Source organism: Pteronotus mesoamericanus, unplaced genomic scaffold (assembly GCF_021234165.1).
Source record: "Pteronotus mesoamericanus isolate MK-2021 breed Mesoamerican mustached bat unplaced genomic scaffold, CSHL_Meso_final contig_50, whole genome shotgun sequence".
NCBI classification, from domain to species: domain Eukaryota; kingdom Metazoa; phylum Chordata; class Mammalia; order Chiroptera; family Mormoopidae; genus Pteronotus; species Pteronotus mesoamericanus.
This window is the reverse complement of record NW_026555186.1, coordinates 227659-242570: the sequence shown is the minus strand read 5'-3', so window position 1 is coordinate 242570 and position 14912 is coordinate 227659. Positions and strand designations below refer to the sequence as shown.

At 31.8% G+C, this 14912-nt stretch overlaps 1 protein-coding gene across 2 annotated transcripts in view; it reads right to left on the bottom strand.

The window, feature by feature from the left end:
• LOC129074391 (cadherin-10) overlaps positions 1–14912 on the bottom strand; it is a 74634-nt gene that overhangs the window by 36794 nt on the left and 22928 nt on the right. For both annotated transcript variants that reach the window (XM_054578196.1, XM_054578197.1), the window contains exons 2-4: positions 5091–5385; positions 3714–3833; positions 3122–3289 (exon numbers count right to left, since the gene is read on the bottom strand). In XM_054578196.1, coding sequence (XP_054434171.1) covers positions 3122–3289; positions 3714–3833; positions 5091–5385 — 583 coding nt within the window. The remainder of the gene's footprint in view (positions 1–3121; positions 3290–3713; positions 3834–5090; positions 5386–14912) is intronic.

The following is a 14912-nucleotide window of genomic DNA, read 5'->3' as shown; positions in this document are numbered from 1 at the left end:
GGATGGCTCCAAAGCTGTCTTACTTGACAGCCACCAGCCAGGCCACCGACTCTCGTGTAGCTATTCACGGGAAATGTGGTAAGTCTGAACTGAGACTTGATATAACTAGACAATACTTGATGTAAGTGGGTATTTCAAATGATGGGAGGAAAGAATGTAAAATATTTGAATAAGTTTTACATTGATGATATGTTAAAAGGTAACATTGAGTTAATAAAATATATAATTATGTAAATGTTCTCAGCTTTAATTTTTTATGTATGGCTGACAGGGATTTTAAAATTACATATGTGGCATAAACTTTGGTTTGTATTATGTTTCTATCAAGCAGCACTAATTTGTTTTTGTTATCATTTCCTCTCTGAACCTCCTTTACTTCTTCCATGCATTGGGTATAATAAAAATAGCAATGTACCTATACAGGTTAGTTGTGAGATTTCAATAATGTTCCATGTGAAAGGCCTCATAAACTACAGAATCATCGACAAACCTGGTCTGGTTAATGCCATGATGTTAAAAGCTAAAAACGAGTGTTCCAGGTGTTAGATGACAAATTATTAACTAACATTGTAATTGCTGTGATTGAATGTTTCCAAGAGTAAGATATGGTTGCAAATAGTCACAGAAGAAAAAGGAATTGAGGAAATAAAAATCTATAAGTTATGGATTTATAGTTTCCATCTATGATTAAAAAATAATGAGACAAGCTATAGTATACTCTTAAATTACTGTAAATGTATTGGTTTGTACATGTCGAGTTGGACTGATAGCAACCCACATCTTCCATTACTTGCCATGCAGCCCTTATTTACTCATTTGTAGAATGGAGGCCACAAAACTCAACTGAATGAGTTGGTCTAATTACATTAAGTAGCTCAGTAAATATCTTGGTACAGGGCTCAATAAAAATGCTATTTAGAAAATATAAATTATGATTTATTATTATCATTGTTTCAGGGCTTGTATAATGCGCCTCTCAAATACCAATCACAAATTCTGACTTAAAAGGAAAAAGAATAATTAGTGAATGAATTAATAAAGGTGTTATAACAGATCAAAATAATAAAATATATGTTCATTTGGTATTATGAACTTTCAAATCTTCATTTTTTTTCATTTAATTAGAGTCTAATTTGCCTAATGAATGCACCATTTTCAAATGGACTGCCTTTAAGACACATGTGTATATATGTTCCTGAGCACTTAAAATACAGTATTCTTTTTTAATGGTCCATTATTATTGATACAATACTGTTTCAGAAATATTTTTGGTCATTGTAGACTATGCAATTGGTAGGTTTTGTTTTTTCCTCCATTTCATGTCCATTCTACTGGTAACACACTAAAAGATGGTCAGGAAGATTTATATATGATACATAGAATATACATGATATATATAAAATATATATAAATATATAAATAAAATATATATTTATATATAAATATGCATGACATATCATATATGTGATGCTTTTATCATATAATAGATATGCTATATGTTATATATGATATATCATATATAAAGTAAATATATAAATAATAAAATATATATTTAACTATAGATATATATCATATATCTGAAATTTATATTTTATATATGATACATATATAGCATATATTTATATATCATATATAAAATTTTATATATCATTTATCATGTATCATATATAAATTATTTATATATGACATATTTCACATAAAATGTGAAATTTAAGTTTAATGTAACTGGACACATCTTTAGACCTGTTCTGAGACAGTTATAAAGGATTATAATTGGTTTCCTTTTCCCTGCCAATAGTAAATGTAAACTGGAGCTGAAGCCTTGTTATTGGAAAGGAACGTAAGCAAATGCCCTTCTCCCTGTATTCTGGGCCAGACACCGCAATAGTAGACTGATGGTCATGAACCTAAAATATCCAACAAAAGAATCATCATAATTCACACTATTTGTCTGTTCAACAACATTCTACTTGAATTTTATAATATTTCTACACCCATGACTTTAAACAATCAGTTCAAATCATGCACTATGAATAATAACTTTGAAGTTAGAAAAAAAATAGCACAAAAAAAGAAGTAAAATGATTTATAAAGAGTCCAAATAGTACAGTGAATTCTTAGACCATAATTTTCTGTGCAATGATCTTTGGTATAAAAATATAAATATCACAAGAAGTGTAATTTAATACTTTGTCACAAAGGTACACATAAAATTAGGGAATTGATTCAGAAGTCAATGCACAGTAAATGCTAAAAATTAAGTACATAGAGCACACTAAAGTCTACCTTTTTATGCCACATTCCTAACCATGTGAAATTTCAATTTGAGTATAAGGGTCTTTTAGATTAGCAGGGAATTGGCTAAGTCTTGGGAGTATCCATTGACACCTAATAGATTCCTCTCTAGTTGCACATCTACCAAAATAGTGTAAGAATACTCTGGGTTCTCTTCAGATCATATAAATCTTTCGCCTTTTACAAAATAGTGTAAGAAAATAAAATAAATACATGTGTTATAATGTCAGAAGCTAATGTTTTTTAACCTATTCATGATCTATTTTGAGAATTTGAAAGTTAATTCTGTAACGCAAAAATAGATCTATAAATAGGAATATGAAATGTTTTATGATTCCCACTCCAAATACAGACATATTTAATGCAAATCTGATTAGTTTGTCAAGTTCTCCCTATGTAGCACTTTCTAATATGTCAAATTATATCATTTATTGAAAAAAATGTACCCTCAAGTTAGAATCCTCCTTATTAAATTTTAAGTGAAAATAAACAAATTTGTTATAGAATATGACTTATGTTTTCCAATAAAACATTATCTCCTTTTGCTAACTGATATAAATACTTTTAGATTACAATTATAGATGAAGAGTAGAGAGAGAGAGAGGTTTTTGAATCAAAGATCTGTTTCTGAATGAAATGTCTGAAGTATTAGGTTTTTAATCTTTAAATAACAATGAATTCAACAGCATAGACATCTATTTTTTCATTTCTGGAGCACCCTTTTGATGTGTTTTAAATTAAATAACTCACAATTTTTTTTTCCTATTCTTCTGTTTTTTTTTTCTAAATTTCCTGCCCTGCAGAAAGACCGTGAAAGGCAGCTTACTCTGGGGGAAGCGAGGCGGGTTGTCGTTGACGTCCGTCAGCGTGATGTTCACTGTGGTGGTCCCAGATAGTCCTCCCATCTGGCCGCCCATGTCCTTGGCCTGGATCACCACTTGGTACTGCTCCCTGTTTTCTCGGTTCATGTTCGGTAAAGCAGTCCTGATGATGCCTTGAAGAAAAATATTAAAACGTTTATCATCATTAAAATACCAGTTATTTGTTGATTAAGCTCACAAATTATATGTCCAAACTAGTGACTTTTGAAAAACATATTTTTGTTATGAATTTTTACTGTCTAGAAATTGTAAAAGTGACTCAATGCAGAAATTTTACAATTTGTGTTGATTTTTTATTTCCTTAAAAAATAATATATGTGCTGTATAGTGACCTAAACCCATATGTAAAAACATAAAAACAGCTATATTTTCATTAGCTCAATCATTCAACTCTGAGTTTGTAAATCTCTTAAGTGTGGCATCATCCCTCTACCGGGAGTAGTAAGGTTAATGTTTCATTCTTATTTTCCCACCTTTGATCTACTTATAAAGACCATAAAGACTATTAAATTAACAAACCAATTCATGATTCCTGACCTGTTTCAGGCTCCACAGAGAAATATGGCTGCCCTTGAAGTATGCTGTAAATGACTCTGGCGCTGTTCCCATAGGAAGGGTCATCGGCATCTGTAGCTGTGACTTGCACCACAGAAGTACCTGAAGTATCCAAATTCAGCTTAGTTCTGCACAGTACCAGAAGGAGGAGCAAAAGCACTGGTTTTCATGGAAGACTTGAATGATTTTTGGCTTTAATAATGACCTCTTAAAGAAACATTTATTGATAGTTTAGATGAAAATTATATATAAAATTATTATAGGTAAACTCTGAATTCAACAACATATTTACTTAGCCAACAAGTGTATTTTTATGCATAAGTTACAGATAATGCTTGAGTTATCAGATTATTAAAAAATTGCAGTCACTTTACAAATGCTCAGTTTTGATACTTAAATTCATTTTCACATAATAGACTTGTTTCATGTAAAGGGCATATCTATCTAATCACAAAGGAGTAAGTATGCTCTTCTTTCCCCCTCTCCACTAATTAACTATAAAAATAATTAACATCTGCTCTAGAATACAATTTTATGAATAGATTAAAATTTAAATTTAGAAACAATCCAAGAAGATCCCCTGTTGCATGAACTATTAAAAGCTATTTAATAATGTTCAAGATATTTAAAAGGGCCTTATAATAAGACAACTAGCAAAAGTTCTTGGGATTTAATGAAGTAAATATTAAATAATAATCCCAGAACAATGCTTTTGAGAAATGCAGTGTTGAAAATTCACAACTGTTACAAGAAAAAAAAATTGCAGTTGTTTAATTGGTTAATATAATTGTCCCCACATTTGAGAATGAGTCTATTTTACTAAATCCAAACATATATCTAAAACTGATCACTATTTTCTGATGCTTTTGATAACCCTCTATTTCATAAAACATAATGTAGTCTATGTTAAGTAAATTGATAATCTCATCAATTCCATCATGCATACTGTCAGGAAAATGCAAACAAACTCTAGGCAAATGACTAGGGTATATATGCAAAGACTCTACATTATATATATATGTACTTATGTACTTATAATATAATTGGTGTCAGACTATTACACAACTATTATCCAAATCCATATGAGAAAAAATGTATTTTCATAGTGTTTTACTGAGGTAAATGGTATTTTCTTGGATTTTTGAAGAAGACATCTGCTTTATTTGTTTTGTAAGATTTACAAATGCTTAGGGACTGGAAAATGTACTAATTTTCTTATTACATCCTAAATGAGGACATGATGAATGTATTCTTAGTAGGGAATCAAAGGTAATTTCAATGAATTGATCATAATATTTTAAGAATTTCTCTTTTTAAATACTTTTTGAATACCATGACAAATGTTGCAAATAAACTTACCTACAACAGACATTTCAGGAACACTAGCTGTATAAATTTCCTCTGGGAATGTTGGCTCATTGTCATTGATATCATGGATTTTTATCACAAACTCAGACTCTGGTTCCACTGGCCTCAAAGTTCTTCTGTTAATAGCTTGTGCACGTAGAGTATAAAAGGCCTTTTCTTCCCTATCAATTCTTCTTGTGGCATGAATGTCACCTGTTTTTTCATCAATAATAAAAAGAGTGCCAGCTCCATCTCCAGATAAAATATATTTGAGTGATCCATCTCCTTTATCTTGGTCCGAATGAAGCTAGGGGGAATAAAAAAGAGTCTATCCATGATAATGTCTAAAGGTACATAATGCTGAAAGAATTCAAAGAAGGCCTCTCATGTCCCATCACTGAATAATGGGGTCAGTTTTCTTAGTTTTTCAAATGAGAGTTGAATAAGTATGATCACACTCATGTATATACTGTAAATAATAGGTCTAGCCTTTCACATATTAGGGTTACTTTTTTCTAAATGGTAATAAAAATAAACCAAACACTCTTCCCCCTTCTGCTTTGCTTAGTGAATAACCATTTTCATAAGAAAAAAAGTCCTGGCTAACACGTAAGTCATCAGTCTTAATGTGGTAGTGTAAATATTGCTTCTCTTGTTTCTTTCTGAGTGGAAAATTATTTACTCTCATATTGTGCAGGCAATTTATGTCCTATAAACTTACTAGTTACTGTATTTCCATTAGGAAAATTAGTGATATCTTAAGAGTGGCAAGACAGGCAAAGTTGCATGAGACATAGTTCGTATGTTAGAAACACCATGCATCATTTTGGGTTCATATAAAAGTGACTGCCCCACAAGTATTCGTGAAGCTCAAAGCAAGAATACAAATAGATGTCTATATAACAATTGTCTATATATTTTAAAGTTATAAATTGAGTTAATAAACTATAAAATAAAATATGTTGTATCTAGCTTCCTACTTTGTCAAATCTAGGCTCTCAATAACCTTAAACGAGAATTCTGTGCAAGAATACAGCAATGCAAGACAAGCCTTTTTCTTACCCCCTGGCTTATGTTCACAACAGCTACCTTCCAGAATCAAGTCATCATGTCAGAGAGCTTTGCTCACATCCATGTAGATATCTCAACCTAGTGCACACCCTATTTAAACTGCTACCCCAGGAGCCCATGTGTCATGGGCAAATCCCACCTATGTTATTTTTTTAACACATGCACGTCAGGCCAACCCCCAGGATTAGAGGTGCATGTAACAGTCGACTAGCCAGGCCTTCAGATAGCAGACCTGTAAAAGAGACCGCTGAGATGTAGGAAAAACTCTGGGATGTTTGAGTAGGGCATAATGGGTTCCAAGAATCTCAGTGCGGCCAGAAACGGACGTATGGGTTCCAGATGTGAACTCCTATTGCCTCCTTTGGAATACTTACTCTGCAGGGAAGGGCTCAGTGATGGGAGGAACACACCATGTCTTTGTAAAACACAAGAATTTTAAGTTTCTGTTCAACTGAACGATCCAAACACAAACATTTTCTATGCTAGGATCATAGTTTGATTATTGGCAATAATTATACTTTTTAAATTTTTATATTTTTTTAGATAAGAAATATAAAAACAATGTGTGGATTTTCCAAATTCCTATACAGCATTTATAATAACCTAGACATAGGCATCAACATGTTTTGTTAAAATTCATATAAAATGTGTTAATAAATCAGAGTAGGCACACTGACCTGCAGCTTAGAAAATTAAAAATTGGAGTTTGCATTTTTCAATTATGCAAAAAAATGTAGAGTTTGTAGAGATATATTATCTAAATAGGTTTGATATTCTTTAGATGACATATCAACACACATTTTCATCTAACTACATGTAAAATATTAAACAGATTATTTTTAATTTAAATAGAATTTTGTTTATTTGAAAGACTTTTTATGGGAGCGTATGTCAACGAATGTAACTGTGAAAATATTTTTATACAAACATCAAAATTGTTTAAATTAAATATTCTAAAACATATATATACCTAATACATTGTACTACTGGTATTGTTGGTTTTTCAAAAGCTGTCTAATTTTTTGACAGTAGTGCAGTAATTAGCATTTGGCCAGGAACTTTGGACCAGACTCCATTTTTTTGATTTCTGGACAAATAACTCATTATTGCAGACATCATAGATAAAGAAAACCTCAAATGGACATATATTTGGAGAAAAAGAAGTCTGATGACAATTTTTTAGCTTTTTTTTTGCCATTCATAAACAACAAAAGCAAGATTGAAAAATTCCAGAAACAGCTGTTTTTAACTAAAAAGCTCTCAGAAATAACGTATAACTGTGTTGTAAAGGGAAACGTTCTCAAAAAGTCAAAGGATTGATGCTTTTTAGTAACTGAAATTGCACGTAGTTGCCAGGAAACTTTCCAATTATATGGATGTGAAACACAGTGACAATTTTCCAAATGGCAGGCATAAGTGTTGCATATTTCTTACTCTGTCTGGAAATCAAAATAGTTCAAGAATGATTATTGATATTATTGAGTTGGCCAACTAGTTTGTTTTTTCCCTCAGATGGCTCTAATAGCACTTAGTTGTCTTTAACTATCTGCATGCACACAAAAAAAAGGTAAGTATTTGTGTAGCCATTTTAATATCGAAGATGAAAGAAAATAAGCAACATTTTTGGCATATGATGTTTTATTATTTTAAGAAAGGTAAAAATGCAACTGAAATGCAAAAAAAAAAAGTAGGTGTCATGTATGGAGAAGGTGCTATTAATGACTGAACAAGTCAAAAGTGGTTTGTGAAGTTTCGTGCTGGAGATTTCTCGCTGGACAATGCTCCACAGTCAGGTTGACCAGTTGAAGTTGATAGCAATCAAACTGAGACATTAATTGATAGCAATCAAATAATAACATGGAGGAGATAGTCAACATACTCAAAATATCCAAATCAATAAAGTTACTGGTGAAAGTGAAAAATGCATCTTTTATTTTATGGAAATAAAACCACAGAAACTTTTTGGCCAACCCAATATTAGTCATTTGATCATATAAGTTTGTGGTTTGTAGTAGACAATTCTGATGTTGAATGTCTATCCTTTCAAGTTTAAACTGAGAAATACATGCTTACTCTTCTGAGTATCAGGTACTTCTAAAATCAACAATTCCATTCTAGTGCTATGGAAGATTCAAACACTGTGTGTAATGGAAATTCACAAGACAACCCATAAACTAGCCCACAGAAATTAGTGAGGGTTTCTTAAGTATATAACATTTATATTACTTGATCAAGATTAGGAAGAGGTTTAAACTTGGGAATTTTCTTGCACCTTACAAATTTTATATCTCATGGGGAACAACGGATGAATATAGAACCCAGCTTCAGAGTAGAGAAGGTGTAAGGCAAGATAGGAATCATTAACACTAGTTCTGTTATTTTAATCAGTTAATCATGCAAAAAAAATATTGCCAGTATTGTTGAGGTTTTAATTTTAATAAACCTCAGTTCTGGAATATGAATCACAGCAGGAGTTTTACCTTCACTTATACTACAGAGTATGAAAATTAAATCTCACATCCTGGGAGTTTCTGTTGGATTAGAAAATTGAACATGGTGTTACAGAATCAAAAAGATGAGGATTAGAAGTTGGACTGTGGTTTTGAGAATCAGAAATAAAAGGATATTCTACCGTCTCATAACTAAGAACAATAATTAGACCTACGAATTTGTAAGTTTTGGTCAAAAAAAGCCAGATGTACAATAAGGTTTTCTTGGACCATCAGAGCTTATATAAAAGTGCCTTTTTTTCTTACTGAGGGAAACAAGACCATGGATGCTAGTATAAAGGGCCAAATACCACGTCTGGGCACTTGCCATTAGCTTATATTTATGAAACACCTTATTTAAATAAACATATTTGAGAAAGGGACAAGTAAAGAAACAGCAACTATAAGAACAGAGCGGTGCATTTAGAGACCTCATGCAATTAGGGGAGCTGCTCCCTCCTCCACAGAAAATAGATGGAAGACAAGAATTTATAACAGGTCCCTATGTTGATATTGATGATTTCCTCACAGTTAAAGAAAAAGAGCAATGGACCAAGATCTTTAATTACAGTTTCCTACCGAAGCTCCCCCTCTTCTTTTTAAGTTTCTTTTTATTACTTTAATTATTTCTTCTTTTGTATATTTTTTTCATCCTTTCCTTGGTATTTTCTCTCTCCCTCTTTTCTCGCATGTTGATAGAATTTTATTTCTTACTTTAACTCATATACTAAGTAATTATCAGATGAGCAATTGTCTCTTTCTTGCTAATCTTCACTTTTATATTTGAATGTTAGTAATCAACATGTGGATTTATCAAAAATTTACTTGAATAAAATCAGTTGTATCTGTTACTGAGAAGCGGGATTATGGATTATGTGTCAAATAACTTCCAGCATCTACTTTGAAATAACTTTTATATTGATTTGACCTTGTGCTATTTTATTATGTGAGACATTAAGTTTTCTTTAAATGGAGAAAAATGTCAGATTATTGAGGCTTTAGTTCCTCAGTAACACCTGTTCTTTGGTGTGAAACATTTGTGCCACAAATCTTTAAGAAGAATTTTATGTTAATACTGACCTTTTCTTTCCTTGAGGAAAACCTATTAAAAATTCACAACCTGCTATGTTCCTTGTAAATTCACAAGCAGATAAAGGACATGGCAAGATACAAGACAATTAATGAAAACAGAGTAACGGGCTCTGCGCTGCACATTTAAAAGTCATTTTCCTGCTATTTAACTTTTTCTTTAGAGGTGGTTAATTATAACTCGCTGCTTATGTTGAGGAGGTTAACACTTAAAACTAAACAATCCATTGAATTTAAAGACATATTTTAAGTGCAGAATTTAAAATGTGGTAATTTGACATGCAGCAGGCTTCTGATAATTTTACAACATTTCATGCCAAGCATTCATCTTAAGATTTGTCTAAAACTAATTTTATACTCTAAAAGTGGTCTTGTGGCTTAAATAGTTTAAGGCCCTCTTAATTTTCTTTTTAATTTTTGAAATGAAGGAACAGATCCAACTAATTCTTTAAATCACAGAAATTAAAGTAAAAAGACACTTCAGGATAAGTATTATGTTGGTGGAAACTTGAGCTGTAGTATCAGTTCATTTTTATTTTTCAGTTTCTCACATTAAATGGGGACTTACTATAATCTGTTTATGAAGTGCAGGGAATTTATTACAAAAAGGATAACCTATAAAAATGTTACATTATATTTTCACCCTGTCTGGATGAAAAATGAAAAGCAAGTTTTAAAAAGTGAAAAAACATCTCTGTCCATTCTCCTGTAGACGTCTGATTATGACTAGTTCAAAGAACATATTTTTGTGGGAGATTCTTCCTCATTCAGAATACTGATGCCTATGGATAGTGGTAATTGTTGGTATTTGGTTCTATTTCAGAAACTGGGAAAAGGTTATAAAGAAAATTGGAATTATATTAATAGAATTATATGATAATTATATTTTTAATCGTTGAAGTAATTCTTTGAAAAATGAATCTTGATGAATAAATCACAAGGAGTATAATATTCATTCTCTGATTTAACAATTTTGCATTTTCGTGTGTGTTCATTAACATAAAAGATCTAGAAATTGTGAAATAGATTTACTAATGCAGTTATAATTTTATGCCTGCTGTTCTTCCAAAGAGCAAATAAATTTTATATTTGTTTAAAAAATCCAGATTGCAGCAAATATGCTATGCTATTCTGGTAGCATCGTTATTAGCATTTTGCTCTTATTGCTCTAGTGAGTGGGATAATATCAAGTGGAAAATAAGGTATTAAATCAAATAACTTTAAATTTACATCCAATAAAAAATATTAGTGAAGTGGCCCAGCATCAGGAAGCAGCTGAAAGCATGTTAAAGCATGTAAACACAATCTGGTCAGAAATAAATAGTAGTTACTCATTTTGTTAAGACTGGGAAAAAAAGGAAAAAGGGATAAAACATCTTAAAATGGGGTATATGAAGCTTACAGAGAAGACTGAGCATTATTTTAATTTTGATAATATAGAAAGTAATAGACGAAATTGTATGAATTGAAATAACATCATTTTTTCCTTCAAAAATAGAAATGGGGAAAACAAAGTTTGACAATGGAATGGATTGTAAAAACAATTATGACAATTTTAGAATACTTGCTAAGTTGACAAATCCTTTTCTGAACACTTTCTTTCTGGGGCCAAAAGAAAGCATAGAGGATTAAACAATAGATGGACAATGATGTCTATATAGCTTAGGGTCTGGCATAAAAATTAACAGACTTAATTTCCGCATTTGAGACAGTTGTCTAGAAATCTCCACCAAGAGGATAAACCTTAATGGGGTCTGGATTTAATTAAGTAGGGATTCCTCTTCCCATTTGATCTTCCAAAAGTGCAAACAGCTGAAAATTGGCCACTCTGACTGGTGAGTCCAGTCTGGGATTGTCCTAAAATATTGAGGGTATTCTCCGATGACAGTGATTATTCAAGACCTTATAACAGTGCGGATTTCTTTATGGGGTGCTGTAAAATTCAAGAAAGCATCCATCACCACTTAAAATGTCTCAAGAGGGCACATCTCTTTGCTCATGCTGTAGAGATACTAATATTACATGGAAGCAATTTTTTTAAGTTTTTTATAGACATCTTTTTACAGGGCATTGTCTGCTTCGAGGCCTTAAATGGTGTGTATACTACACAATAGAAACATTCTTTCTAATGATTAATTTATTCTTTCTAAAGAGAGTTATTAGGGAAATATTTTAGAGATAGTTCATATTCTTCTAGAAGCCTAACATCTTCCTTCTTACTGTTTTGAAGATCACTATATTATATCAAGTATCCCCTTGGGGATTGAAAATGACATTGAACATTTTATGCCTCTTTTTCCCCCAAAATTTCAAGAAGTCTTCTTAAGTATCTTGGACTTAAAATATGGGAATATATATAAATACATGTCTAAAAAGCTGTTAAGTAAATGCAAAATATTTAAAACCAAGAGATTTATTTTGAATAAAAAGATGAAAATAAATTAGAGATGTAAACCTGATGAATGATCACCTCTTTTCTATGGGCTACACAGGCAGCTGAGAAGCTTTCCTTCTTCCTTTTTGCCAAGAAAGATATAGTGATAGGAAATGTGAAAGGAAAGAGGGTTAGGAATAAGTATTTATTGAAAGAGTTTATTTAAATAAATATTTCTTGATTTGGATTGAATTAAACTAAATGAAACTGAAGAGAGTGATGAGACTTCTAAGTGTCATATTTTAGGACTTAGAAATTTTAGAGACTTTTGCTACAGAGAGGATATTGGAAGCTGTTAGTTTTGTATCTTGAAAGCCATAGAGTGACAAGTACATGATTGGATGCCCAAAGCGAGAGGACCAGGCAGCTGCCTGCTCTCTCTAGGGGTTACAGCCAATGCAGAGAAAAATCAAAACAAGTTTGGTTCTTTACATTTACTCTATTTTTCAAGGCGCTGGCTGAAATGAGAATCTAAAAAAGGCGTATGAACACTATCCTAGAAAAAAATACGGGTGTGAGTGTTGTCTCTGTGTAAAATACAATGTTTTCTGTGATATCAGGGAGTTCAAATGTCCTCTGAAATATAGCACAGATCACTAAGTTTTAAAAAAGTCCCTAGTTTAGGCTGACTTTCTATGTTTTGCCAAACAGAAAAAAATAAGAAATCAAGAAAATGTCCTCATCAAAAAGGAGATTGCTCCTTTGGTTCAGAGACATTCATACTTTCATTAAATTATGAGACCTATTCCCCAAACTTGTCAGACAGTATCATGCCTCCACAACTTGTGTCTTTCCCCACAGTCTTGATTTAAACACCCTGCAAATTCTCACTCATCTATCAAATTCCTACATATGCCTTATATCCTATACGAAGTCTTTTTTCATATACTTTTGCAAAGTTACATTGACCTCTCTTCCCTTTGCACCCCAATTCTAATATGTGTGTATGAATATGTATAAATACATATAATTTTATAACACCTGTACAAATATTGAACTATTTTTTATGTTATTATGGAGCTACAAATACATTTATTTTAATGATAAATCAAATGTTCTATTCTTTTGGACTCCTAACATTTCACAGTACACATTTGTAGAAGGAGTGTACATCAAAGTCAAATGCCACAGACAGGATAAAGAGTTGATTTTGTACTATGTCTTTGCAAAAGCTGAGAATTTTGGATAAAGTAAAATGGAATTAGAAGTCTATAATAAAAAGTAGGGATTGTACATACTACATTATAGGTATAAATTTACATTTAAAAAACATTCTTCATATTAAAAAACATTGGGGTTGCAACTTAGAAATTCCAGTTAATTATGAGATTGATTCAGTGGAATATACTATGTACATGAATTACCAGGGTACACATTTAATTTTTTCAATAGTAGACAGAGATAGAAATATAAATACAAATTTGTCTCTGAAACTATATGATAAGACATTGTAGAGGTCTGCAATTTATCTTAAGAGTAGGATAAGATCGTTAGGAAATAGCAATAGCAGGACAACATCCCCACTAACAACATATAGATCAGCCTGATGGATTACCAAAATAATCATACTGCCAAGGCCAAATTGCTGTGTAAACCACAGGAACGGAAAGAACCAAAACCTGGGAGGAGAGAACTGTGCAAAGGTCAACTGTGGATTGGCAGCTGCTCTTTCCCTCGGGGAATTTGCCAGTTCTGGGCCTGGACTTGGAGGTAAGGATCTGTGATTGTCCCAAAAAGAGCAAAAAAGAAAAGAGAGAAACATTTAGAGCTCACATGGAACTGGAATGAAAATATTAAAGAAATGATGGTCTTCAAAAGCACTGCCAAACTTCTCATAAGACATGTGTTGAATTATTAGTGTATAGACTAACTTCCTAGTCTTCTGTGTTTTTATTTCTTTATATAAATTAAACCACAAACTCTTGCACAGCTGCCTAAATTTCTTCCCAAGCTGCTGAAGCTAAATGGTTTCGCTTTTCTGAAGACAATCTCCCAGAGCCCTCCGACATGCCCCACAGGGTCTGTTTGAGGTTCAAACTTTATTTATAGCTCTTAGCTTCTGATCATTTTTCAACAGAATCCTTGCCTCTCTAAACTACAGTATGTTTTCCTCTTTTTAATTTGCTACTCTTTGATTTTTGTGTGACATCCAAATACTAGATATACATATATTCTCCTACTGGGCAAAGGAGTTATGACTGGATATTATTTTTTGAGAATATGGAATATGCTACTCCATCATCTTCTAATTATTAACAACAATTAATACTGTTGTTAAGAAATCTATAGTCTTTCTGATATCTGGTCTTTGAATAAGACTCATGGATTTATTTTCTCGGGGAGCTTGTAGAACAGTTTCTTTATCCATATCTCTTAAAATGTACAGTATTGTTCCTTGGTTTATATATTTTTTTAATCAAAATTGCAGGATACTCACCAGGCCCTTCATTCTGCAATCTCATGCTGTTCTGTTCTGGGACATTCTAATGCATTTTGCATTGATATCTCGTCTCTTCCACTTTTTACTTGTTCTGGAACTCTTATTATGCAGACATTGTTCCTTATTGTTTTTTCTTTTAATATCATTGTTCCCTATCTTGAATTTTCCATCTTTGTCTTCTTGCTTTAATTTCTAGTTAATAATTCTAATGCTATTTTTCATGACATCCATTGAGATTTTTATATTTGGTGTCATATCTTTAAATACTACAGACAAATTTTCTCTGTAAATTTATCTTTTTAAATTACATA